The sequence below is a fragment of the Ciona robusta genome, unplaced genomic scaffold (assembly GCF_009617815.1).
Source record: "Ciona robusta unplaced genomic scaffold, ASM961781v2 AP042737.1".
NCBI classification, from domain to species: Eukaryota; Metazoa; Chordata; class Ascidiacea; order Phlebobranchia; family Cionidae; genus Ciona; species Ciona robusta.
Genome location: NW_028323116.1, coordinates 250,877 through 278,013, shown reverse-complemented (window position 1 = coordinate 278,013; position 27,137 = coordinate 250,877). Strand labels below are relative to the sequence as shown.

The following is a 27,137-nucleotide window of genomic DNA, read 5'->3' as shown; positions in this document are numbered from 1 at the left end:
TTACTAGCCACACCGGAACAGATAACAGAATTCCTATTTGATCCAAAGTTAAGCATTAAACATGACCATAACTTGACTGGTTTTCAGCGCGTACAGTGTGGTTTAACAGGTTACTTTACGTTGGCGTTTAATACTCGCAGCAATCAGCTTAGTTACATTCTGCTTACGTACATATCTACAGAACCATACCACATTGAATTTCAACATGAGTGAATGCAGCTCTGAACTGCTTAAGTACTAGCAGATAAGGTGTTCGCGGTTTCCGTTTTCATAAACGTAGGTACTAGCAGATAAGGTGTTCGCGGTTTCCGTTTTCATAAACGTAGAAAGCATGGTTTATTATTATTAATTCTAGAAGACCAAAAATAGTAAATCAGTATTGTTATCCTTAACTTCATTTTGATATTAGGAAAATTTTACATTCTGCTTACCTACATATCTACAGAACCATACCACATTTAAATCCAATGAGTGAATGCAGCAATAGGAAAATTTTACATTCTGCTTACCTACATATCTACAGAACCATACCACATTTAAATCCAATATGAGTGAATGCAGCTCTGAACTGCTTAAGTACTAGCAGATATGGTGTTCGCGGTTTCCGATTTCTAAAATGTAGAAAGGATGGTTTATTAATATTATTAATGCAACAAGACCAAAAATAATTTTGATATTAGGAAAATTTAAAGATACCGTAAGTTTCGTTGCCGGGTATAGGTGTTAAGTTTGTGAGCCAAAAAGAAAAAAATCACGGCAATTTACATGCAAAACTGCCGTATATGTTTATTGTTAAAGAGTCCTCCGGCCCACGGTTCTCATGGTTGCGCATTTTTTTGCATAAGAATAAAGTTTTATGTCCACTGATGCTAAATTAACAGCCAGTTTGTGAAAATTCGCTTTAATTTAAAAGTTATGAACGTTTAAAAAATCAAATTTCAAAGTTGTATTAAACGTCACTCGCGGGCACTGTGACGTCACAATGCAATATTTCGTTTATGGGGAAAACCCGGCCTATCGGCGGTTTATCGTTTATTATATAAGTTGGTTATTTATGTAGTTATTGTAATACGAGATATATAACGTTAGTTGGAAGCCATATTTTTATGTGCTTTGCTCTTAAAAATACGCAATATTTAGAAGAAAAAAAGTACTCAGCAATGATAAAATGCTATGCCGTGGGCACCATAATGGCTGGGAAGACTATGACGTCACAGACGGGCGAAAATGGAAAAATTGTTTTACAATCCGTTTCCTAACTTGGTCTATATACTAACTTTGATAGTTGCCAACTCTGAAAAGATGTTGATGTCAGCTTCCAAATTTAACATAATCTGAAAGCTGCGCCAGCACATTGATATGAAAAAAAGTCCTTTTCAGATAAAATTTCATCGTTTAAATTGTTCTAAAAATACAACAGATCCCGACTGTTGATCGAGTCAACGTTTGTGATATATAAGATACGCACCATTTAGTAGAAAAGGCAAGAATGAATTACACGTGGTGTTAGCCAACCAGCTTCCAAATTCAACATGATCTCTTGCATCAGGACATTCATTAAAAGGAAGTTTTATTCAAATAAAGTTAAAGCCCTTTCCATCGTTTAAATTGTTTCTTAAATCCAAATGGGGGAATTACTTGAGGTGCTCATCTTTACTTGATGCAATGATAGGAATATAGATACTATCGAACTTACCACGCCTGGGAATTGTACGATAGAATGAAAATTCTGTTTGATTATAATTAAAAAATCTCTGTCAGGGCACTCGTGTTTAAAATCAAACTATCCATGAAACGACGAAGTAGTACACTGACAGTTTGGCTGGCGAACATTAATGTTGTCTTTGGCTGAATTTTGAAAACTTCCAGTGATATTAAAATTTGCTGTTCAACTGAAAGGCATCTTACTGCTGCTTTACGATTTCAAATCTTCGTGGAAAAGAAAGCCAGAACTTAGTTCTGTGTGTAATACTTTTGCGTCAAATACAAGAAATCGCTATGAACGCCGAGTGGTGTGAGTTCCACGTTATTTAGCGCGCGTTTTAGCGAGAGGGTGCTTTGTATTACCAAAAGTGGGTTTAACGAGAAAGTACGTCACTACCGAGCACGGTAAACCTAGCGAGATGTGTTCATGAACAACAGTATTAAAATAAACAAAATGCTAAAGAATCTGAACATTACCTTGATTGTTCTCCATGTAGTATACGTGTCACGCTTGTCAGAGGGCTTTGGGTTTATTAAATAAAATAAAGGTCTTATTGACAAAGTATTGCAGGAAAACAATCGAAATAACTTAAAATACTACTAAACTATACAAATAATTGATATAGAACGCTTCAGACTTAATATCGCCAGTATTTTGAAATAAAACTTCAATTACCTTCCTAACACTATATAAATTGCAATACGGTGCTGGGGTCCCAACATGGCGTTGCTATGCGGTATCCAAGCACGTGACCCAATCCTACAAACGACCTATTATTGTGTACCAATGCCAACAGGCAGATGTTTTTAACCCATTATTGTAAATAATGTAAATGTTGAATCAGTTCTAATGCAAATATTGACATCACACGGGTTTAACACCTCGTGCCAGCTTACGAGTTACCATGTATGTTACTTTGTGAGTGTTTATTTTTTGAGGATTTTTTCATTTTTTTTATGTATGGCTGATAATTTGGACAACCCATTAGTGACCACTCTGGGTTGGAGCAATTGTCGTTAAGCCCAAGGACACATACGCCCACAATGGCGAGCGACGAGCCTTGAACCCATTATTACCTAATGGTTACAGGCAGGCGCGCTAACCACTACGCCACGGCGCCGGACAGAGTTTGCATTGGCCGGGAATCCCCAGGCACCCCGCGTGGCAGGCGAGGATTCTACCACTAAACCACCAATGCAAATGCTTCAGCAAATCTATGTTCTTGCTGTTCGCCATTCATTAGCCGTTGATCCCCACTACGCCACGGCGCCGGACAGAGTTTGCATTGGCCGGGAATCCCCAGGCACCCCGCGTGGCAGGCGAGGATTCTACCACTGAACCACCAATGCAAATGCTTCAGCAAATCTATGTTCTTGCTGTTCGCCATACATTAGTCGTTGATCCATGTGTTATTTTTTTATTGTAGCGTTTCTTAGTTTGGCTGTTATTAAATTAACTGCGTCAGTGCATAGTCGTCATGTTTCAATATCTTGTATCTCATCATAAACAACCTACGGAAATTGTAATTTCAATTAAGTGTTGCTACGGTGGCATTGGATGGTTCGGTTTCAGTGCAACTTTCTATAACCCGGACGGGTGTCGGTGTAGGGTCCGAGTGTTTCAAACACAGAAACCGTCAAACCCACGCGTGTGCTGCGATATAAATTTGGAGCTGTGTATAATAATTTATAGACTAGGCGCAAAGCGGAGAAAGTTTCGATTTCGATACATTTTAATTGTTGCATAATAACCTATTGTCGATGAATGTGGTTCTTTATCTTGGACTTTGATAAATTTGTTTGTAGCTTTCGTTTCTTTGCATGATTTATAATATTAAATTTCTAGACTTCAACTTGAATATCTAAACCGCAAATCACAGGTGTGTAATTTATAACAGATTTTTTTAAAAAGCTTGATAAATTTGTTTGTAGCTTTCGTTCCTTTGCATGATTTATAATATTAGATTTCTAGAGTTCAACTCGAATATCTAAACCGCAAATCACAGGTGTGTAATTTATAGACTAGACGCAAGGCGGGAAAGTTACGATTACTTTGTTTCCTGATTGCTGCACACTCTTTTATAAATTACATTTGCTGCACACCGTCTGTACCACATCCTATTGTTACGCTATAATCTATTATCCACACTGACTAGTTTTCACTGTTACGAACAAACTAGACGATTTTACAATGTGCTAAGCTAATCGATGCGTGTTTATTTTACGACACGTATGTTTTGTGTTGATTCATTTTGGCATATTAATCAGGTACCCCGGACCCGGATTTTACCATGCATGTTTGGCGTCAAAGCATGTAGGCATACATTTCTTGCTGATACACCAAAGATACAAATGTCAAAAAACCTTCTTTGCCTTTTTTTGAAGTTACATTCTTTAGTTAAAGACGATTAAACATAATAATTGGACCTCACCACCTTTCACATACTAAAACCTCCATGACGATCCAAGACGTGTTATTCAAGTTGGACTTGAGAATATTTAGATTGTATTACCCAGAGTTAACCACGTGCATACAGAGGTAATCAATGCCTTCCAACTTTTTCACTAGCTAACAAAGCGGGTCATCTCATGCGTTTTATACTTTTCGGAATGACCCATTGTTTAATCCGTAATTGAATATGGTTTAAGTGTAGTTGCAAACAACGCCTGTACTCCGCCACTTCCACTTCGATTTTCTGTTAATGGTTCTACAATATCCTCTTCAATTGAGTTACACAGGATGCAAATAGCGTCTTGCGTTTTGTAGTTTGCTTGACTCTATGTAACACTGCGAAATCTGTTGTAAAGCGCAACTCAAATGGAACGTCGATATTAAAAATAGTCCTCAACAACTTGAACATATTAGAGGGGAATTTGTAAACACCACCGGGGTATGAAACGGGGCCACATGTAAAAGAAGTACCTTTACACACTTAAGGTTCTTTACTGCTAGACTTGGTCTCGCAACACAGTGTTCTGTCGAATGACATTGTGTAGGCAAATATTGCAATGTTAAACTTTTTTCGACTTTTGCGAGGTCACTCATATCCATAAACACCAAGAAAGGTTTTGGGGTTCACACCGCATTTGCGTGCCAATCTTCATAGATTTTTCCTTTAGCGCGCCGATACCAAACTTAGCAGAGTTAAAAGTTTCTAAGGAAAGCCGCCGGAGTAATCAATTAAAAAAATCTGTCCTCGTGATGATGATAAACAACACATTTGTAATCGCAAGTGTTCGCCATTTCGTGTCAGGTCGTTCAACACGTGGGTTCGGCGTACCCTTTAAAAGTCCCAAACCGTAATGCGCGCCGATACCAAACTTAGCAGAGTTAAAAGTTTCTAAGGAAAGCCGCCGGAGTAGTTTCTAAGGAGCGCCGCCGGAGTAATCAATTAAAAAAATCTGTCCTCGTGATGATGATAAACAACACATTTGTAATCACAATTGTTCGCCATTTCGTGTCAGGTCGTTCAACACGTGGGTTCGGCGTACCCTTTAAAAGTCCCAAACCGTAATAACTCGAGAAACCGATATAAATCTTCTACTGAACGAATGGTAGCAACTTCTAGTGAAGTTGACGTAATTCCAAGAATCCGTAAAATATCTAAGTTCAAGTCTATCCCATCATGCTCCCAAAGTATACGCCTCATACAAATTGATTCTAAACACATAACCCTCGGTCAGAATTTGAAAGAGACGAATGTACAACGCATCGCGGTTTATTGGCATTTGTGGTAGCTAAGAAACGTCTGACTTCGGTTACCGAATGGCTCGCGTAAATCGCATTATAATTCCGTTCCAAATATTCGTTAAAACGACCATCATTATTTTCTAAAATATAACCTTCGTCTGCTTTGTTTTCACCAGCTCAAATTTCTTCCAACTGATGCAACGGTCCGTTATTACCAACTCGACGACCGACGTGGGGTGACAACAATCTTTGTTGTGGTGGTAGTTTACGAAAGGTACACAATTTGTCTTCTCTTTCTGATAAACCAAGTACGCGTAGGTGAAACATCGCTTCTGATTCAGACAGTTGGAATGCGTGAAAGCAAAAGGGGTCTTGCATAATATCATCATTTACTTGTTGGGTTGCATTATATTGATGGGGCGCAGGGGATGATAGTTTACGAAAAGTACGCATTTTGTTATTGGGGGCGGCGTTAAACGTGAGTGGTTGGTTTGGTTGAAGTTGACTTCGTACGTTGTTGATTCTCTCTGGTTGCTTGTTGACGCCTGGTGCTATCTTTTTTGCTGTTCTGACGAAGATTGTATAGTAAATGACAAGCCACCCGCTCAACGGTTTTGACTCCTTTATTAACACGAACAACGATGACAGAAAACAGCTCACGAGAATGCGTAGTGTAAAAATGCGTATAGTAAATGACAAGCCACCCGCTCAACGGTTTTGGCTCCTTTATTAACACGAACAACGACAACAGAAAACAGCTCACGAGAATGCGTAGTGTCCAATATTTGGGCACTCATTTTATAATGAAAACACACACAATAAAAGAATAGTAAAACGCCCAGTTAGTTTGACCCTGGGGCATGCAACGTCAGTAAACATTAGAAAACAGACATGAAAAAAATCAGGAGTGTTTTATCTACGCTTTGATGATACTGTAATTGTCTCCCTTTGAGCCTACACAAAGAAGACGTATAAATTTATACGATTGTGGAATGTTGGACACAAAAAACCGGTCATTAGAATGACGTGAGTGCACACACACTCGGTCTTGGGACTTCAGTATATTTGTAGTGGAATAAAAATACATTTATAAATTTACTACTTTCCCACATCAACCGCTACAAATAGGCTCACACCCACACAAGATGGTTTTATGTGCTGATGATCCACGCGAACGGAGCAGTATATTTGTAGTGGAATAAAAATACATTAATAAATCTACTACTTTCCCACATCAACCGCTACAAATAGGCTCACACCCACACAAGATGGTTTTATGTGCTGATGATCCACGCGAACGGCTCCTCATGATTTCAGTTTTTAAATGGTTGAAGGGTATGGGAGTTTCTTGGTTCCATTATTGATCCCCCTCTTTTGTTTTCTGGAAAACCCTTGGAGATTTCCATTTCTTTTGTTTGATTTTCTTCGATGCCTGCTCGACTTTGTTGTGGCCGTAACTTTCCATCGACATATTTACAGTGATATTATTCACTTGAGGATTTGTTTGGTGGAGAATTAGATCGATACATTCGCGTAGATGTGTCAACTGCATGGTGGGGTGATCAATTGTAGGGCCTCCGTGTTCTAGCAGCGATTGTCTAAAAAAAAAAATTTTTGGTGAGGTATCTTGAAGTCCCAGACCGAATGTATGCAAAATACGTGTAGGCTAGATATACTGTAGATATACATTGTTATTGAAAAAAATGGTTTACACTGAGTAAGTTACAAAAATAATGATAACGCCAACATGGTTACTTAAACATACAAAAAAAATATTAGGTAAAAAACTACATTACTATTACAAAAATTAATATGACATAAAATTATACACATGATTACAACAAAGGCATGGGTTTTTAGCAAAATGATAGAAACAAAGATAGTGAGGCGAAAGAACACTATGCGTTTGCGTGGGTATTTTGGGTTTGACGTTCCGTAATAAAATTGTCGCTCTCATTAATTTATTATTCAGGGGGTTATTGAGGTAACGAACGTCAGGAATTCTACCCCGGATAAAAGTAAAAATGGACGCACCGTACACCTTAAAAACTCAGAAGGTAAAGAATACTCCCCAGAAACATGTCATAGAAAGGGCAGCCATGACTATACAAGTTCAAAATGGTGAAGTTATTGAACTTAATACATTTAGAAAAATGTTATAAGCAGAAGCGTCCAACGTTTTGGAAACATATTCCATATCGGCACTGGAGGGGTTGGAGTTGGACTCTAAATAGTGATAAAATTTATCATGTGTAAGTTTGGTTTGGCTTAGGTCGCTAACATGGGTGGTAAGATCTTCAAAACTACTAGCGGTCTTGGGGAACTCGTTCTTAAATGATTCATAGTCGGGAGTGGTGTGGTGAAAATTGACCGGGAAAGAATGGGGTAACATAATTGACCTTTTAGTCCGTGTGTGACAAAGTATAATTGTCAAAAACATAGAAGTTGACATCACCCGCCCAGGCGTATAACTCTCGACAAGTTTGACGCCGGCGTAAACAAAACCGTTACGGTACAACTGCCCAATGCGAAACTTGCCAGCGTTGTCCCGATAACGTAAGAGTGGTCTGGTAGCAAAAAACTTCCTGTGCTCAAGTGAATGCAAAATGGACCCATTATTGTTTTCACACGTTAACTCAGTCATGAGGTCTTCTACCGTAATAATGGCGGCACGCTGTCCACCCAGAATTTACTAAGTATCTCTCCCGGATGCTGCCGGGAGACCAGCGAATATAAAGTAGACAATAGTGACTGAATCCGTTCTAAGTAATGTATATCGGCAGTCATGTTGCGCATGCTCTCAGTCAAGGTGTCCGAGACTTCGTCAATCATACCAGAAGTCGGATCATACGAGTCGAACGCATTATTGCTATGAACTCGCTGAGGCCGCAGTAAAGAGCGGTAGAACAATTAAGAGGGATAATAATTAGACCAGACGGATCACACAACGTCTCTTTAGAACAGCAGGCGATAGTATTAGTCGGACAAGTAGCCAGAGAATGAACGAATGCTAAGTCCCAAATCACGTACCTCTAAATGATAAGACAACTTTGTGACTCACTATGTAGGGTCAGGTTATGGGTTCCCACAGGCTTAGTCGGGGAACAATCTATAAGTTAGGGCACTTTCCAAACATAATACTTGTACCTACGCTACAGAATCCGCGATGAACATCGCATTTACTCAAAATACCAATAGGACTCTTCATTCGTCTACGAATGTGATCATAGTAGACGACATGCATAATAAAATGTCCAACTCGATTTACCTGTTCGGGACCTAGAGCTGAAATAGTATGCGTGAAACGTACATGCCCGCTATGAATGTTGTTGCAGTCAAAAATAGTCTCAACAGTACTTAACCATAAGCGGACAGACGGAAGGCCGAAAAGGGGGCAATCTAGGTTTAAGGTCGATAAGCGAATTGTTTCCAGCATCAGCCAGTACGCCCCTGCTTATACTAGTCATTTTCGTGCTTTGGCTCGCAAGATCGGGGGAGTTAACTTTTACCCGCGAAGGTTGTTCAGGCGCGTAGCTACCCACCGTTTTAGTCTTATCGCCAGGCGCGTTCCCAAATGACCCACTGTTCGCGAAAACGTCATCACGAAATGGTTAGTAGTGCTAGGACCGTTAGTTGTAAAACGCTCAGGAACATAAGGCGTAAATTGTTTAAAAGATCTTCCCTTAGGTCGTTTTAAAAATGATAACATTTGGGCCATATTAAATAAAAATAAGAAAAACTAACTAAAAAGAATAAATAAAAATAGGGAACGTCACCGTTGTTCTGTTGTCGGAAGGTCGTGCTCCGAGGTCACCAATTGTTGGGGGCGACGTTGAACGTGAGTGATTGGCTCGGTTGAAGTTGACTCCGTACGTTGTTGATTCTCTCTTAGTTGCTTGTTGACGCCTGGTACTATCTTCTTGGCTGTTCTGACGCAGATTGTATAGTAAATGACAAGCCACCCCCGTTTTGACTCCTTTATTATTAAGTGCGGTATTTCATGTAACCCCAGGGAAATATATAACAGTTATACTGTGTACGTTATCCATCTGTCTCTATAGTACTGTATAGGAGATATTATTTGGAAACGGCATCCCATTTTACCCCACAGGACTATATAACAGATATTACGCGCGGTAATCCATCTTACCCCACAGAACTGGTATAACAGATACATTGTGGTAACGATATTCAATCTTACCATACAGAACTATGTTAAAATATTGTGACCAGTAACCATCTTACCCCACAGTACTGATATAACAGATATTGTGTGCGGTAAAATTTTTATACCAAAAGTATGATATAAAAGAGATCATGTGGTAAAGGTATCCCCATTTTACTTCACAGCACTGTACGGTATCCTTCTTACCCCTCAGGTTCATATAACAAATGTAGTGTGCAAACAGTATCCATTTTACCCTAGGGTACTAAGGGAATATATAGATATTATGTGCTAACGGTATCCTTCTTAACCCTAACGTTCATATAACAAATATATTGTGCTAACAGTATACATTTGACCCCACGGTACTATACAAAGTATATTATGCGCGGTATACCATGTTCCCCTAGAAAAAATAGGTAACAGATATTATGTGCTAGATAACGGGATCCATCTTTTACCCTACAGTATAATATAAAAGATATTATGTTCTAAAGGTAAACATCTTACCCCACCGTACTATATAACAAACGTTGTGTGCAGTAAAAATCGTATTCAAAGTATTACTATTATATGTGTAACGATCACCATCTTACCCCAAGGTACTATATAAAAAATATTGTTTACTAACGGTACCCATCTTACTCCACAGAACTAACTATATTATATATACTATATGCTAACAGTGTGTTCATCTTACTCTACAAAACTATATAACATTTATTATGCTCTAACAGTATCCATCATACACCACAGTACTTTTTATAATAGACATGGTGTGCCAACGGTGTTCCATCTTATCCCACTGAACCATTACGTGCTACCCAATTTCATTCTTATGCCTAAAAACAACATAACATATATTATGTGCAAACAGTAACAGTACTAGAGAGACAGATGGATAACGTACACAGTATAACTGTTATATATTTCTTTGGGGTTACATTAAATACCGCACTTAATATATTTTATATTTCCAGTGAGGTAACCTTACTGTTGGCACAAAATATATGTTATATTGTTCATAGGCATAAGAATGATATGGGTTAGCACGTAATGTTCCGGTGGGGTAAGCTGGGACACGGTTGGCACACCATGTCTATTATAAAAAGTACTGTGGGATATGATGGCTACTGTTAAGGCATAATATATGCTATAGTTCTGCAGACTAAAGTGAATACTGTTAGAATATGGTATATATTATGTAGTTCTGTGGAGTAAGATGGGTATCGTTAGTAAATAATATTTTTTATATAGTACCGTGGGGTATGATGGTGATCGTTCGCACATAATATCTGTTATAAAACACTCTAAGGTAAGATGTTTACTGCACGCAATATCTGTTGCATAGTTATGTGGGGTAAGATGGGTTACTGTTACCACATATTATCTGTTATATTGTCCTGTGAATTAAGAAGGATAACGTTAGCATATGATATCTGTTATAAAATACTATGGGTACGATTTTTACCGCACACAACATCTGTCATGTACTACTGTGGGGTAAGATTATATATTCCCTTTGGTTAAGACGATCACAGTTAACACGTAATGTTTAGTACGGTGGAGGAAGAAGGTTACCGTTAGCACATAATTTCTGTTACATACTTTTTTGGAATAAGAAAGTAATCGGTTAGCAAATAATGTCTGTTATATATTTTTTCTGGGGTAACATGGCCACCCCTACAATATATTGTATAGTACTGTGGGGTAAATGGATACTGTTTGCACACAATATTTTTTATATGAACCTGAGAGGTAAGGAGGATACCATTAGGACATATAGCATCTTATATATTTTTTCGTTGAGTAGAACGGTTATTGTTAGCACGTAATATCTCATATAGTGCTGTGAAGTAAGATAAATACCTTTACCACATGATGTCCGTTATATAATAATGTTGGTAAGATGTTTACCGGACACAATATTTGTTATACAGTTCTGTGGGGTAAGATGGATTACCGCGCGTAATATATGAGTCCTGTGGGGTAAGATGGGATGCCTATTCCGCATAATATCTGCTATACAGTGCTATGGAGAAACACTCTTATGTATTTTCTGAGGTGACATGAAATACCACACTTAATATATTTTATATTGTCCCGTGGGGTAACATGGTTACTTTTAACACATATATCTGTTATATTGTACTTAGGCATAAGAATAAAATTGGCTAGCACATAAAGTGTTCCATGGGGTAAGATGGGATACCGTTGGCACACCATGTCGATTATTAAAAGTACTGTGCGGTAGGATGGATAGTGTTAGCACATAAAATATCTGCTTTAGGTATTATAGGGTAGAATGCATTCCGTTAGCTAGCGCACAAATTATCTCTATTATATTGTCCGTTGTGGTAGGATGAGATTCGGTTAGTACATATTTATATGGTTCTGTGGGGTAGGGTGGTACACCGTCAGCACTTAATATCTCTTATATATGTAGTTTTGTAATAAATACTGTTAGGGCATAATATATATTAAATAGTGCTGCGTGGTAAGGAAACACCGCACATCACTATCTGTTACATAGTTCTGTGGGAAAACCGTTACTGCACTATATATATGTTACATATTTCTGTGTGGTAAGATGGTCACTGTTAGCGTATAATTATGTTATGTATTTCTGTGTGGTAAGATGGACACTGTTAGCGTATAATTATGTTATATAGTTCTGTGTGGTAGGATGACTCCTGTTAGTACATATTTATGTTATATAGAGCTGTGGGGTAAGATGGATACCGTTAGGATATAGTGTCTTTCATAAAACACTGGGGGTAAGATGTTTGCCGCACACAATATCTGTTACATAGTTCTGTGGGGTAAGATAAGATACTGTTACTAGATAAAATAGTTCTGTCTGGTAGGATGTGAACCGTTAGCTCATGATGTCTGTTATATAATACTGTGGGTGATTTTTACCGCACACAACACATGTGACATCGTACTGTAGCATAAGATGTGTACCATTAGCTCATAATATCTGTTATGTAATACTGTAGGGTAAGATGAATCCAGTTAGCTAGCACATAATCTGATATTGCGTTAAGGTAAGGTGGGTTTCGGTTAGCACATTATATATGTTATTAGCCCTGTGTAATAAGATGGGATACTAACGTTGGCATATAATATCTCTTATATAGTTTTAAGGAATAACATGGGATACCATACATGATATATTTTATTTAGTACTGTTGGGTAAGATGGATACTGTTAGCACATTATATATGTTAAATAGTTCTGTGAGGTAAGATGGCTACCGTTACTACAACATATATGTTATATATTACAGTGGGCTAAGATGGTTATCGTGAAGATATGATATCGGGTTTAGTGTTCCTTGGATAAGAAAGGAATCGGTTAGCACATAATATCCGTTTTAAAACACTATGGGTAAGATGTTTACCCCACACAATATCGAGTTCTGTGGGGTAAGATGGGATACTGTTACCACGTATTATCTGTTATATAATTCTGTGGGGTACGATAGTTACCGTTAGCACATAATATCTGTTGTACAGTGCTGTAGGGCAAGATGGATACCATTAGCACATTGTGTCTGCTAAATAATATGTTAGGTACGATTTTTAACGCACACAACAATTGTTATATAGTACTGTGGGGTAAGATGGTTACCATTAGCGCAAAATATCTTTTATATATTCCCGCGGCGTAAACACGTAACGTTTAGTACTGTGGAGTAAGACGGTTAACGACTACCGTTGGCACATAATATCTGAATAAAAATGAAATCGGTTAGCAAATAAAGTCTGTTATATATTTTTTCTGGGTAGGCATGGGATACCACACCTAATATATTTTGCATAGTACCGTGGGGTAAAATGGATACTGTTTCACGCTATATTTGTTATATGAATATGAGGGGTAAGAAGGATGCCGTTAGCACATAAAATTTTTTTTATATGTTAGCACGTAATATGTCATATAGTGCTGTAAAGTAAGATGGGGATACCCCTCTACCACATGATCTCTGTTATATCATACTGTAGGTAAAATTTTACCGCACACAATATCTGTTATATCAGTACTGCGGGGCAAGATGGAGTACCGCTCGTAATATCTTGTATATAGTCCTGTGAGGTAAGTTGGGATGCCTATTCCGCATAATATCTGCTATACAGTGATATGGAAAAAGATAGATAACTTACACAATAACTCTTATATATTTTTCTGGGGTGACATGAAATACCACACTTAATAAATTTTATATTGTCCCGTGGGTAACATGGTTACTTTTAACACATAAATCTGTTATATTGTTCTTAGGCATAAGAATGAAATTGGTTAGCACATAAAGTGTTCTATGGGGTAAGATGGGATACCGTTGGCACACCATGTCTATTATTAAAAGTACTGTGCGGTAGGATGGATACGGTAGGTACTGTGCGGTAGGATGGTGCGGTAGGATTAGCACATAAAATATCTGCTTTAGGTACTATAGGGTAGAATGCATCCCGTTAGCTAGCACAAATTATCTATGCCCTGATGGCCCGTTTGACCGATCCAAACTGGGTGGATGCTCTACCATGGGTTCTCTTGGGAATCCGAACAATGCCAAAGGACGACTTGCACACTTCGTCTGCGGAATTAGTGTATGGTACTCCGGTCGCCGTTCCAGGAGATACAACAACTTTTCAAGTGACGATGGAACCTTTCCACGAGACCATTTGCCTGTGGATGAAACGCTGTGGTTCGACCACGAGACCATTTGCCTGTGGATGAAACGCTGTGGTACAACAACGTACAAGGAGACACAACCGGCAGCACCCGAATTTCTTAAACAACTACGAGAAATCTTGCGAAAACTGGCTCCGGTTGCCATGTCACGTCATTGCACTCCACCCGCATCCGTTACAAACAGTCTGCAACAAGCCAAGTACGTGTTCATTCGCAGAGACGCACATCGTAGGCCACTCACCGCTCCCTACGACGGACCGTACCGGGTTATCGAAAATGGTCCAAAGGCGTTTAAACTAGACGTGGGCGGTAAAGACCAACTGGTGTCAATCGATCGATTGAAACCCGCACATGTAGTTCTCGGAACACCAGTCCAAACCGCCCAACCCCCACGACGAGGACGCCCACCAAAAATCATCGCTGACCAGATGAAAGCAACTTCTTCTAAACCAACCATGATCCGAACCAGGCCACAACGAAATATTCGGCCACCGGAACGTTACGGTTGTTCGGCTAAAGACAACTCTTCGCTTCTAGGGGGGAGTTATGTGGCGACTGAAACTTAGTCGGTCACATTCGGTATTGCGTAATTACTGTCACGTGTTATTTGCCTATCGCCATTGCGTAATTACAGACACTACCTTCTTCTGTTACCGTACTCTCTCAATTGCCTTTTTCTTACTGTTGTCGTTTTCGCACACGAAAGTGTGAAGTGTATTCATTCTAATAAAAACGATCTTGGACTCAACATCGCTACAATCGCTACAATATTGTCCGTTGTGGTAGGAAGAGATTCAGTTAGTACATAATATATGGTTCCGTGGGGTAGGGTGGGACACCGTCAGCACTTAATATCTCTTATATATGTAGTTTTGTTATAAATACTGGTAGGGCATATTATACATTAAATAGTGCTGCGTGGTAAGGAGACACCGCACATCACTATCTGTTACATAGTTCTGTGGGGTAAGATGGGAAACCCTTACTGCATTATATATATTTTACATATTTCTGTGTGGTAAGATGGACAGTGTTAGCGTATAATTATGTTATATAGTTTCGTGTGGTAGGATGACTACCGTTAATACATAATTTCTGTTATATAGAGCTGTGGGGTACGATGGATAACGTTAGCACATAATGTATTTTATAAAACACTGTGGGTAAGATGTTTGCCGCACACAATATCTGTTACATAGTTCTGTGGGGTAAGATGATACTGTTACTAAATAATACAGTTCTGTCTGGTAGGATGTGTACCGTTAGCACATGATGTCTGTTGTATAAAACTGTGGGTAAGATTTTAGTTACCGTTAGCTAATATATCTGTTACACAATGCTGTGGGGTAAGATGGATACTATAAACACATTGTGTCCGTTAAATAATACTTTGGATACGATTTTTACTGCACACAACGTTTGTTATAGGATGGTTACCGTTAGAACATAATGTCTTTTATATTATACTGTAGGGTAAGATGGATCCCGTTAGCTAGCACATAATACTTGTTAAATTGTCGTTTGAGGTAAGATGGGATTCGTTTGATATGTAATATATGTTATATGGTTCTGTAGATTAAGATGGATATGATAGAGTTAGCACATCATATATGTTACATTTTTTTCTGGGGTAACATTGGGTACCACACATAATATATTTTGTATGGTACCGTGGGGTCAAATGTATACTGTTAGCAAAATATAAAATGTTATATGAAACTAAGGGGAAAGAAGGATACCGTTAGCACATAATATTTTTTATATATTCCCGTGGCTTAAGGCGGTTACTGTTAACACGTTATGTTTAATACTGTGGAGTAAGATGGTTAACGACTATCGTTGGCACATAATATATGTTATATTTTTCTTTGGAATAAGTATGATATCAGTTAGCAAATAATGTCTGTTATATATTTTTTCTGGGGTAACATGGGATACAACACATAATATATTTTGTATAGTACCATTGGGTAAAATGGATACTGTTTGCACACTATATTTGTTATTTGAACCTGAGAGGTAAGAAGGATACCGTTAGCACATATAATGCTTTTTATATGTTTCCGTGGGTTTAAGACGGGAATTGTTAGCACGTAACATGTCAAATAGTGCTGTGAAGTTAGATGGGGATACCTTTACCACATGATCTCTGTTACGTAATACTGTTGGTAAAGTTTTTACCGCACACAATATCTGTTCAGTACTGTGGGGTAGGATGGATTACCGCTCGTAATGCCCGGTATATAGTCCTGTGGGGTAAGATGGGATGCCGTTTTTACAAAATATCTGCTATACAGTACTATGGGGAAAGATAGATAAAGTACACAATATAACTATTATATATTTCTTTGGGGTAACATGGAATACCGCACTTAATATATTTATTATTTCCAGTGTGGTAACACTGTTTCTGTTGGCACATAATAAATGTTATAGTTTTTAGGCATAAGAATGAAATTGGTTAGCACGTAATGGTTCAGTTGGATAAGATGGGACACCGTTGGCACACCATTTCTATTATAAAAAGTACTGTACGGTATGATAGATACTGTTAGAGCTATAATAAATATTGTATAGTTCTGTAGAGTAAGATGAACAAAATGTTAGCATATTGTATATATTATATAGTTCTGTGGAGTAAGATGGGTACCGTTAGTAAATAATATTTTTATATACTGGGGCAAGATGGTGATCGTTACACATAATATCTGTTATAAAGCACTCTAATGTTTACTGCACACAATATTTGTTACATATTTCTGTGGGGTAAGATGGGATACTGTTACCCATATTCTCTGTTATATAGTTTTGTGGGGTACGATGAGATGGTTACCGTTAGAACATAATATCTTTTATATTATACTGTAGGGTAAGATGGATCCCGTTATCTAGCACATAATATCTCTTATGTTGTCGTTTGAGGTAAGATAGGATTAGGTTGGTACGTAATTTATGTTATATGGTCCTGTGGAGCAAGATAAGGATATGAAAGCGCTAGCATCATATCTGTTACGTATTTTTCTGGGAGAACATGGGATATTACACATAATATATTTTGTATAGTACCGTGGGGTCGAATGTATACTGTTGGCACACTTTATTTGTTATATGAAACTTAGGGGTAAGAAGAAAACCGTTAGCACATAATATCTTTTATATATTCCCTTCGGGTAAGACGGTTACTGTTACCACGTAATGTTTAGGACTGTGGGGTAAGATGGTAGCAAATAATGTCCGTTTGGTAGGACCGTTATTGTTAGCACGTAATATGTCACATAGTGCACTGTAAATTGCAATATAGCCCTAGGGGTGGAATTTAGTGAGTGTAAGGGTGGTCCCATCGACGATAGAATATCCCATCATAGGATGTAAAAAAACAATCATTACGATGGAAAACCCCATGGTAATCTTCCATGGTATTTCCCATCTTAAAAGCTTTTCAAGTTTGCACATGGTCTTTTCCATCATGTGGCATATAGAGTTGGTATTAACAAAGCACAAAAGGAAATGAATTGTTTCACACATATACTATCAAAAGAAACAAACGAAAGCAATGAACGAATCATTAATTACAAAATTGATGTGAGTGATAAAGCAGTTTCAATTAGGGATGGGCTGAGATCAAAACTATTCGGATTCGGCGAATCCGAATATTCGATGACGTCATTCAACTAATTTACTGTGGTGAAACAAATGAAATTATATAACCGGTGCATATCCAGCGTCGTTTCTATTGGTAACGTTCTATTGTAGCGTTATCTGCGAGCCGGGGAATTAATTAAAAACCTGTCAATCAACGCCGGCCGAGTGCATATAAAAGGCGGCGCACCGGCAATGGGGTAATGCATTTCAATTTCTGCCACTAGGGGCGATCACGTTACGTCCTTCGCTACGTATTGTCTGGTAACTAAATGAAATTTTGCATAAAACATGGAGTATTCACAGCGAACTGTTTCGTGTTTAAAACAAGAATTAGTGAGACGAGGTGCAAAAACAACTGGGAAAAAAGAAGTCCTGATTAAAAGGTAAGATCCAGATAACTGAATTATTTACCGATAACGGCGACAAGGTTTCCTGGGTATGTTGTGAACGTGCAGACTTTAGATAGATTTTGTAGCAAGTTTTATAGTTTTTAGTAAGCAGTGAGTGATTAATCTTAATACAATGGCATGAATTGTATGTAGTGTCAGAATTAATAAAATATTATATTCAGACTCCAGTTACTAGTTATACTTTTAGCTGTGAGCCTGTGACCAGTAGATTATGATAAACTTTGTTCTGTTTATTCAGATTGATTGATTATGACAGAAATGAGAACTTTGAAAATGTGTATTCAGTTAATATTCCCCCAGCAACGATACCAGATTGGCCTACATCAGACAGTGGTACTTTTGAAAGTTTAACTGAAGAAAGTGTTATACCTCCAATATCAGAAACTTTTTTGAAGGTGCAGTAGATATCAACTAATAGTGACGTAAAACGTTAATAATACTTTTTAATGTATACAATAACAAACAATTGTGTTTTATTTCAGGTTTATTTCTTGTACCGTGGCGCAATAGATCGTATGCCAAACGATGATCTCAAATCATTACAAAAAGGAAGGCTTTTACTTGAATCTGGCAGAGTTTTAGCCTGTAGTATGTTTTCCAAAAATCATGACGTTTTTATCACTGGTGTTGTATCAGCATCCATGAAGAAAACAACCTCTTATTGTTATAAAATTAAAATTAATGCTATGGGAGAAATTCTAAATACGGAATGCGAATGTGCAGCTGGAAAAGGCCCACACTGTACATGCAAACATGTTGCGTCTGTCTGCTACCTGCTGATACATGCAAAAACATCTGGTACAGTGCTTCTTCAGAAGTCCTGCACAAGCCAGCTGCAGATGTTTCACCATCCAAAGAAGTTTCATAGAGGTATGTAAGTTTTTTTTATTATAGGAAATTTTATTTAGCCAGTAAAACAGCCACAATTTATATTTACAGGACCTCCAGTAACCGTTGAAGAAATGGCAAAAGAAACTGGGGTAAATGAATCCATCTTTGATGATCCTAGACGAGAGGAGCACAGGAATATGGAAGGCTACCAAGATCACGTTCGACGCTGTGTTGTTCAATATTGTGCATCTACCTCAAAGAGCATCACTCTTCGATACTTGTACAACACAGCATGTTTAATCACCGCACAAATGGACCATGATTACCTGTCATTGCCATTTGTGGAATATTGGGCAGATAGACAACTGGCAGTAAGAAATTATGATATTATACCAAACAGTTTGCGTTAAATACAACTGCTGTTTTTAGATTACAAATGAGCAAGCGTTGGCAATTGAACAAGCTACAAAAGCACAACATAATTGCAAGCAGTGGCACAATGAAAGAAGATTTAGGATAACATCATCTCGCATTGGTGAAATACTTGCTGCTACTTGTAGAAGGGACATGGATAAATTATGCGAATCCATGTACAGCATTGCACCAATTATTGCACCATCTTTATCACATGGTCAAAAGTATGAATCTGTTGCACTGCAACAGTTTGCACAAAAATACCATCTCCAACTGCAAAAAATTGGTTTGGTAATTAGCACAGAAACTCCCTACCTGGCTGCAAGTCCGGATGCTGTCATAGTGGACATGGATGCCATTGTGGAAGCTAAATGCCCATACACAGGCAAAGAAGAGAAAATTACACCTGGTAAAAACTTTTCGTTTCTACAGTATGGTACAGATGGTGAAATGCAGCTAAAAAAAAACCATAAATATTTTGCTCAAATTCAGTCTCAACTGGGAATTTGTAAAAAGAAAAAGTGCTTTTTTGTAGTGTACACCCACTCTGATTTGTTTGTACAGGAAATCCACTTTGATAAAGACTTTTTTTAAGTGTCCTTTCAAAATTAAGTTCATTTTATACACAAGTTTGGAGACCTTTTATTAGCAGGAAAATATCCCAGAACGATACGTAATTTTTTTAACTTTTTGGTATGGACTGAAGTAAATCATAGTATTAAAGAGTACCTAGACTTTTTTTGCATGTTCTACTAATATACACAAAAAATGCCGTAGGTACCGTTCAAGATTATGATTTACTTCAGTCTTTTATCAGAGAAATGTTTATATTCTAGTTAAAGGGGCATACTAACGAAAAATGAAAATTTGTGTATTAATAGAAATAGTCAAATGTAACCTAAAGATGCCATCAAAGTTTGCCAAAACGATACAGCTTCTAAAAAAATCGCATGAAAAAAACCTGCTGGATTAAAAAAAATTGGCTTTTGAGCATATCTATCAATAGGGCCTACACAAATTTTGATTTTTCGTTGGTATGCCCCTTTAATAATATTGTACATATTTTAGTTAATAATATTTCTTCGAAAGTTGGAAATTGAAAAACAAATAAAAACAATACGAGATCCCAATGGAAGCAATTGATGCGAAAGAGGTTGTGTCAAAATTTTATACGTTTTACTTAAGCCAATCACACGCTCTACATGAATACGCTCAGAGGCAATTCTTCTGTCTTTTACAGCATCTTTATAATCTAACTGATGTTTTCCTTTCAACATTGCTGGTGTATTCACAAAAACATCATGTGCCGCAAATAGATCTTGTACTATTATCCCTCGGTCTGCCATGATGCTGTTCCCTGGTTCAAAATACTGCTTGGCATTCACATACAAATCAGAACATTCAATAATTTGGCGATCACTGACAGATCCTCCATAAGCAGGGGATATGTGAGATACTAAGCCATTAGGGGTTATGCCAATCATTGTCTTCAAGGTGTTTCTGTTTTTATACGACGAAAATGTATAACTTTGCACATTAATGTTAGTTGGCTTCTCTATTGGGATTTCTGTAGCATCCAGAATAACTCTAGTTGTAGGAAATTTTGCTTTAACATTGCTTGGTAAGTACTCCTTCACATTATCATTAGATGGCCATGTATCGATTTCCTTGAGTTGAAAATACATGAAGTTTACCCATGTACGAAATATCTTTGAAACTGTATTTTCACTAATGTTGTATAGTATAGCAATTGCTTTGTTGTCTTGTGCCTGACGTAGCTTCATTAATGTTACAAACAATTGCTCTTGAGGTGACATTAAGGATGACTGGTACTTTAGATTATTGGCTGCTGGACCAAGGCATTGAAAGAAGAAAGAAAAATGTTCAAAATCATCAAATCCTGTATAGTATTGGACAGCATTGCTATCATGCTGTAACATCTCCATACTCAGGTATCTTGTACTAATATTGGTATTTCCTTTATCTTTAGTAGGAAGAGAGCATTGAACTTGTGCATCAACATAAGATTTTACAACAGGCGGTTCAATTTCTTCTTGGACAGCACATTCATTTTCTACAATGGTCTCCTGTAGCCCGATAGAACTATCAAAGTTAATTACTTCATCATCTTTAAAACATGTTGCTTTCCTTGATGTTTTTGTGGTTCTTTTCTTTACTTCTTTATTAAAAGAAAAAACAGATGGAACAGCAGTATCTTTTAAAATAGCTCTCTTCATGGCTAAAATATATGTACAAGTCAATACGCTAAGGTATATAAATTGATGTAACACATCTACATATAGTAATAACATACCTGGACATAACTTTGGTTTGTAATCAGAAGGAAGAAAATGGCTGCAGCATACAATAGAACGTTCTTTTGGATTCCATAGCTTCCCACTTGGACTGTTTGAACTTCGTTTTATAGCTAAAATCCATTTTCTTTTTAAGCGAGCATCCCTTGGAAATTCGTGACCACCTCTTTTGTTGCAATTTGGAACAGAGCAATATCCAGGCATATTAACATTAACAATATTCTTCTGTATAATATATATATTGCGTATGCTCAATATTATCATAAATTCTTTGTAATTGCGTAGCGCTCGTAATAAACATGCATGTTTACCGACATGACTGGTAGACTACAACATATCTCGCCATTCTCTACCTACATAGCAGAAATGTATTGAGGACGTAACGCTACTGACACCCAGCGGATTTTATGTATATGACGCATTACCCCATTGGCCACATGCCATCAAAGTTTTACTCGATTTTTACACCATTATAGGATCCAGAAGTACAAGGTTAAAACGTTGTATTGACGAGTAGATTTTTCGTTATGAATACGGTCGAATTTAATTCATATTTGGTTTTATCGTATTTTACCTGTAGCCAGGCATGTAAAATTTATAAATTGTAATGGTTTCGTTAATTTTTAAACATCTGGAATCGGACATTGTATAAAGCTAAGCTTCTGGGAGTACGCCATAAAGAATAGGCGGAGTCCGAAAGCTAATGACGTCAATAAGGAGAATAGGCGCACGCGAACACGTTCAGTTTTAGTCTGAAGGCGCGTTAATAAATAATCCACAAAACACGTGGTTTCCGATCAAACGAACACGTGGTTCACGATCAAAGAGACCGCCCAAGACTACGAGTTTTGTGAATTGCAGTGTTACGAGATGTATAATTAACTACTGCTACTGGTTAATTCAAGTTAACAAAATTTAAACAACATTTATTTATAACTGCTATAGAAGATTTCGCAATATTAAAATAAAAATAGTTTTACGATTTTTCGCTTTTAATTACCAAATCAAACGCGGAAACATAGGCCACTCAGTACTTCGTAGGCGCTGCGATTCCTTATTTTCCTAGAGTAAATTCGAACGCAATTTGTGTTAACTGATTTACGTTATAAATTCTAATGTGAAACCCGCGTAATTGTTGGTTGTAAAATCAAGATTTTTTTATATTCAGACGATCACGAAATTACTGTTTTGGCAAATTTAGTAGTGTTTGTGTGGTATTTCGTGGGCAATTCGGATTCGGCCCATTCCTAGTTTCAATCTAACAGTGAGTTAATAACTTTTTGAACAGTCATATTCGAAATTGTTTGAGAAATGCGCAGCATGTAACACAACAACTGCAATGTACAAGTCAATGCCTTCGGGAACTGAATATCGAAAATCCAGTATGATGTCACCAATATAAGAACAGCATCCTCTAGTGTTGAACAATTGCAAAACCAACTCTTTTCAACATATACTGATGTCCCATGTTCAGTTGCCAATATGCATGGATATGGTGTGGATACAATTTGACTCTGCAAAACAAAGACATAAAAGTTATAACTATTTGGTAACAGCAAGACTGTAGTTTTCTTCTGATGTAATTTTAGTGGAGTAACTTATAGCAAAAAAGTATTAACCTACCTCATTATCACATTCAATGTACATGCTTAACTTATTGTTGAACAGAAGAGGAAGGAGGCACAACACTTCAGCTATTTCTACAAAAAAGTTAAAAATTTGCATTATTACGCATCATCAATGCGCTCTATGACTTAACCTACATACCATTTCTTTTCAAAAGTTCAAGCAGTGCAGCTGGCACCAGAAATTTTATTGATACTAGTGGATAAAAATAAAGTTAGAGCAGAACTTAATGAATAGACAAGTATAAGTGTATGGCCCATGTGTGGCAACAAACATACTACGTTTCTCGAATTCAAAAATTATACTTGTTAAAGAGTCCGGCCCACGGATGGTTGCGCAGTTTTTTGCATAAGAATAAAGTTTTATGTCTACTGATGCTAAATTCACAGCCAGTTTGTGAAAATTCGCTTTAATTTAAAAGTTATAAACGTTTAAAAAATCAAATTTAAAGGGCCTAAACACACCCCACGTCACTTTTATTTTTTATGGTAAATTCATAAAGCGACCGTTTTATTGATTCCAAAAATACTTTGCTTATTAAAATTGGTCCAGTATAGGCGGAGATATTCGTCCTCAAACAGTGATCTCTAGCGCTATCCTTTTTTTACTACGAGCTCCGTGATTGTGACGTAGGAACGTACTAGTCACGTGACTGATTCATTCGTAAAAGCGAAACCTGCGTTTTTTGTGCTTTTTTGCGTTTTTTTTTGTTCTCTCGTTTTTCGCTGAAAACACTGCCTCTCGCCTTACTGAATGAGAGCGGCCACGCTTCAACAATTTTGTTACATGTTTGTCACGTGGGTAGTACACTTCTCAATTTTTTTCGCCACGCAACTTTCAAATCAGTTTTTTGAATTTCACGGTGTTTGAGCTGGAATATCTTTGGTTATACCATAGTTTAATAATACAACATAGTTCACCGACTCTTTGTTCTTTTATTATATTTCGTCACGGTTGACTTCAATCCCACTCGTCAGCCATAGATAGGTTTATGTTTCTATGCATTAGCTGTTACCGCGCTGTACGTTAGTTTGGGATATTTAAATAGAATATATTTACTGTAACAAGCAAGTGTAAAATTAATCCAGCTGTATATGTTGTTGCTGCTTCATTTATTTTATAAAAAAAAACTGGTTTTGGTGAAGAACTATAAATAATATGAGTATGCAGGTTTGTTTTAACTTAACTGGTTTGTGTAATACTGTTGACTACACATTTGTTTGCCATGAGAACTATTCCCCGCCTTCATTTTCGTAATTGCTCGTCTTTAAATAATATGTTGGGTTCTATAGGCAGCTTCATTGATATCTGGGTTTTAGGAATACTTACCTAGTTGTCTTTGAAACTTAAAGCAATTGGCAGATAAAATTTATAAAATCCATACTAGATTTCAAAACATTGCCTTAAGCATATCTTGTGTAAAAGTTTCTGAACATGTATTTAATACTGGGCAAAGAAAGAATCCTTTCAGCAAGTACAATAAGTTATGTGTAGTGAACAGTATACTCTCATTAGTTGGCGATGGAACGGAAGCATTCTTTGCCCTTTTGAGGTGAGTTTCATGTAATTTCAAAGTTTAACATTAAATCAATACGAGTTGTAAATCTACATAAAGTGTTTTTTTAGCTTTTAGGCGTATATTACAATACAGATTTAAAAATATGCTAATAAATTTAACTTTGATACTCTTTCCATTTTTTGGCAGAAAATTGTCTTTTTAACCAAATCAATTTTGGATTGTTCATCGTATACAATGGGTGTTCACCTGTGCAAGACATGATGTTGTACCATCTAAAAGTAAGTCAATTTTGTAAAGAAAATACAAAACTTGGATATTTAATTTACCTTTCATCTGTTATGTATTTTCTAATTTGATTACAATGGGTCTGTTAATTATACCATATGTACCGGTATCATATGATACGCTATACGGCGTACACCTTTACAAAAACTACCGGTATCGTATAGTACACCTTTACAAAAGCTAGATTAATGTGAGCAGTTGTCAGGCGGGTCCAAGTTGTTAATCTGGTAGACTTTTTTCCAAATCATATAATTGAGAAATGTGTGTCCACAACACTTTTTTACCCAATTCTCCAGTCATATTTAGAAAACGTGTACTTCCAGGTTTTGATGATAACAGGGCATTTCTTATTGTCTGTTTTGACGAAGTCAATTTTATTAGTGGCACTGAGTTGCCACTTAGTTCAAACATACATTTTATTTAAATCAGTTCTTCCAGCAAGAATTTTGCTAACTGACGTTGCAAAGTCTTAGCTTTATAGCACTTACTAGTCCTCTCAACAACAGTACTATATGCTGGCAAGCTATTGTATCTCCAAAAAACAAGATGTTTTAATTCTAGAAAAACCAAAATGAGAAAAACAGATCACTACAGACAGAAGTCAAGCGTGACGAAAATATATTAAAAGAACAAAGACCAAGAAAACTATGTCGAATTATTAAAAAATGGTATAACAAGCAACATCCTTTTGACTCACAGTGATTATTCTCTGATCGGACCTGCTGCTCTATCCAAGTTTATCTTTTCTTCAGATTTTTTACTATTTTTGTTTTAAATCCGGACAGAGGTGCTTCCTCGAGATCCAAATTTGGGTCACAGAGCACAAAAAAAAAATAGAAAAGAGAAATAAAATAACGAAAGCATTAACTTTTATATTGTTATAAAATCAAAAAAATATTTTATATTGTTATAAAATCAAAAAAATATTATGTGATAAATAAATGCATGGAAAAAACAAATGTGTGGTCAACAGTTTAGAAAGCTTTATTTTGTTTTGCCTTTTAAATCGCTTTGCATTATTTCGGATCTAAACTTTTTTAAAGCTTTTATAATGGTGTAACCAGCCAAATACTCAATTCCATCGTTTTCCACTTCAATAATGTCTTTATAAGTTAGTCCAGAAGTGCTATCAATATTTCTTGTACTTTTTTAGCGTTCTGTGCTAAGCATTAACAACAAATGCGGACCACTGAATTTATTGGGAAGTGCTGGATTAAAAAACAATTACAATCATGACATAAGGATGGATAGTCTGCAATATTGATTTTGAGAATGTCAATTTTTTTCTGCAATTGGTATTTGCTATTCACTTTTTGGCAAACACCTCTCCGTGTTGTGTAAGTTCTCTTGAAGGATCCAAGTTTTTCATTATTTCTTTTACCAGTCTTTCAGTAGGTAGACTTGAACAAGTTTCCTGTAATCCCAAACGCATTTCTGTATCAATGCTTTCTCAATTTCAAACTCAGGTATATTCATAAATTCTTGAATGATTTCATCAGACTCTACAGAAATGGTACACATAATTGCTAATTGACCTCGGGTATTGGGGTATACAAGTACAACAAAGTCTGGCAGCAAAAACAACAGAAAATCGTTATAAAAACCAATTCAAAATACTAGTCACATACACTCACTGCAGTACTTAGATGTTGTCATTGCGTATATGGATACCATTTGGTTTTTATATTGTAAGACAAGTTTGTGTTGCTACAACAAACATTAGAGACGCCCCACTAACCAACACAATACAAGTAACATTATTCTCTGCTAGTCAAATTGCCGCGGAGTGGGACCACAGTCATGCGTGACGAACCACGTGATATCGCTTACCCGTGAA

At 37.0% G+C, this 27,137-nt stretch overlaps 3 protein-coding genes, 1 long non-coding RNA gene and 1 pseudogene across 6 annotated transcripts in view; 2 read left to right on the top strand and 3 right to left on the bottom strand.

The window, feature by feature from the left end:
* Positions 1-27,137, top strand: part of LOC149724248 (uncharacterized) — a 177,150-nt gene that overhangs the window by 108,600 nt on the left and 41,413 nt on the right. The window lies entirely within an intron of this gene.
* LOC149724257 (uncharacterized) lies at positions 7,375-9,533 on the bottom strand (annotated as a pseudogene).
* On the top strand, positions 18,534-20,149 carry LOC149724256 (uncharacterized). Its single transcript, XM_089893241.1, has 4 exons — positions 18,534-18,705; positions 18,793-19,180; positions 19,250-19,512; positions 19,571-20,149. The coding sequence occupies exons 2-4, from the start codon at positions 18,826-18,828 to the stop codon at positions 20,147-20,149; spliced, it is 1,197 nt and encodes a 398-aa protein (XP_089749367.1). The 5' UTR covers positions 18,534-18,705; positions 18,793-18,825.
* LOC149724255 (uncharacterized) lies at positions 20,173-22,276 on the bottom strand. Of its 2 annotated transcripts, none has more exons than XM_089893240.1 (2): positions 21,870-22,276; positions 20,173-21,734 (listed from the first exon to the last, which is right to left on the bottom strand). In XM_089893240.1, exons 1-2 carry the CDS (start codon positions 22,132-22,134, stop codon positions 20,620-20,622), a joined length of 1,380 nt encoding a protein of 459 aa, XP_089749366.1. In that variant the 5' UTR covers positions 22,135-22,276; the 3' UTR covers positions 20,173-20,619. The 2 variants fall into 2 exon arrangements, with proteins under 2 accessions (XP_089749366.1, XP_089749365.1); XM_089893239.1 differs by having other exon boundaries at positions 20,173-21,794; positions 21,870-22,273.
* LOC149724254 (uncharacterized) lies at positions 22,320-23,805 on the bottom strand. 2 transcript variants are annotated; one of them, XM_089893243.1, is made up of 3 exons: positions 23,638-23,805; positions 23,494-23,570; positions 22,321-23,384 (listed from the first exon to the last, which is right to left on the bottom strand). In XM_089893243.1, the coding sequence occupies exons 2-3, from the start codon at positions 23,515-23,517 to the stop codon at positions 23,124-23,126; spliced, it is 285 nt and encodes a 94-aa protein (XP_089749369.1). In that variant the 5' UTR covers positions 23,518-23,570; positions 23,638-23,805; the 3' UTR covers positions 22,321-23,123. The 2 variants fall into 2 exon arrangements, with proteins under 2 accessions (XP_089749368.1, XP_089749369.1); XM_089893242.1 differs by lacking the exon at positions 23,638-23,805 and having other exon boundaries at positions 22,320-23,384; positions 23,494-23,611.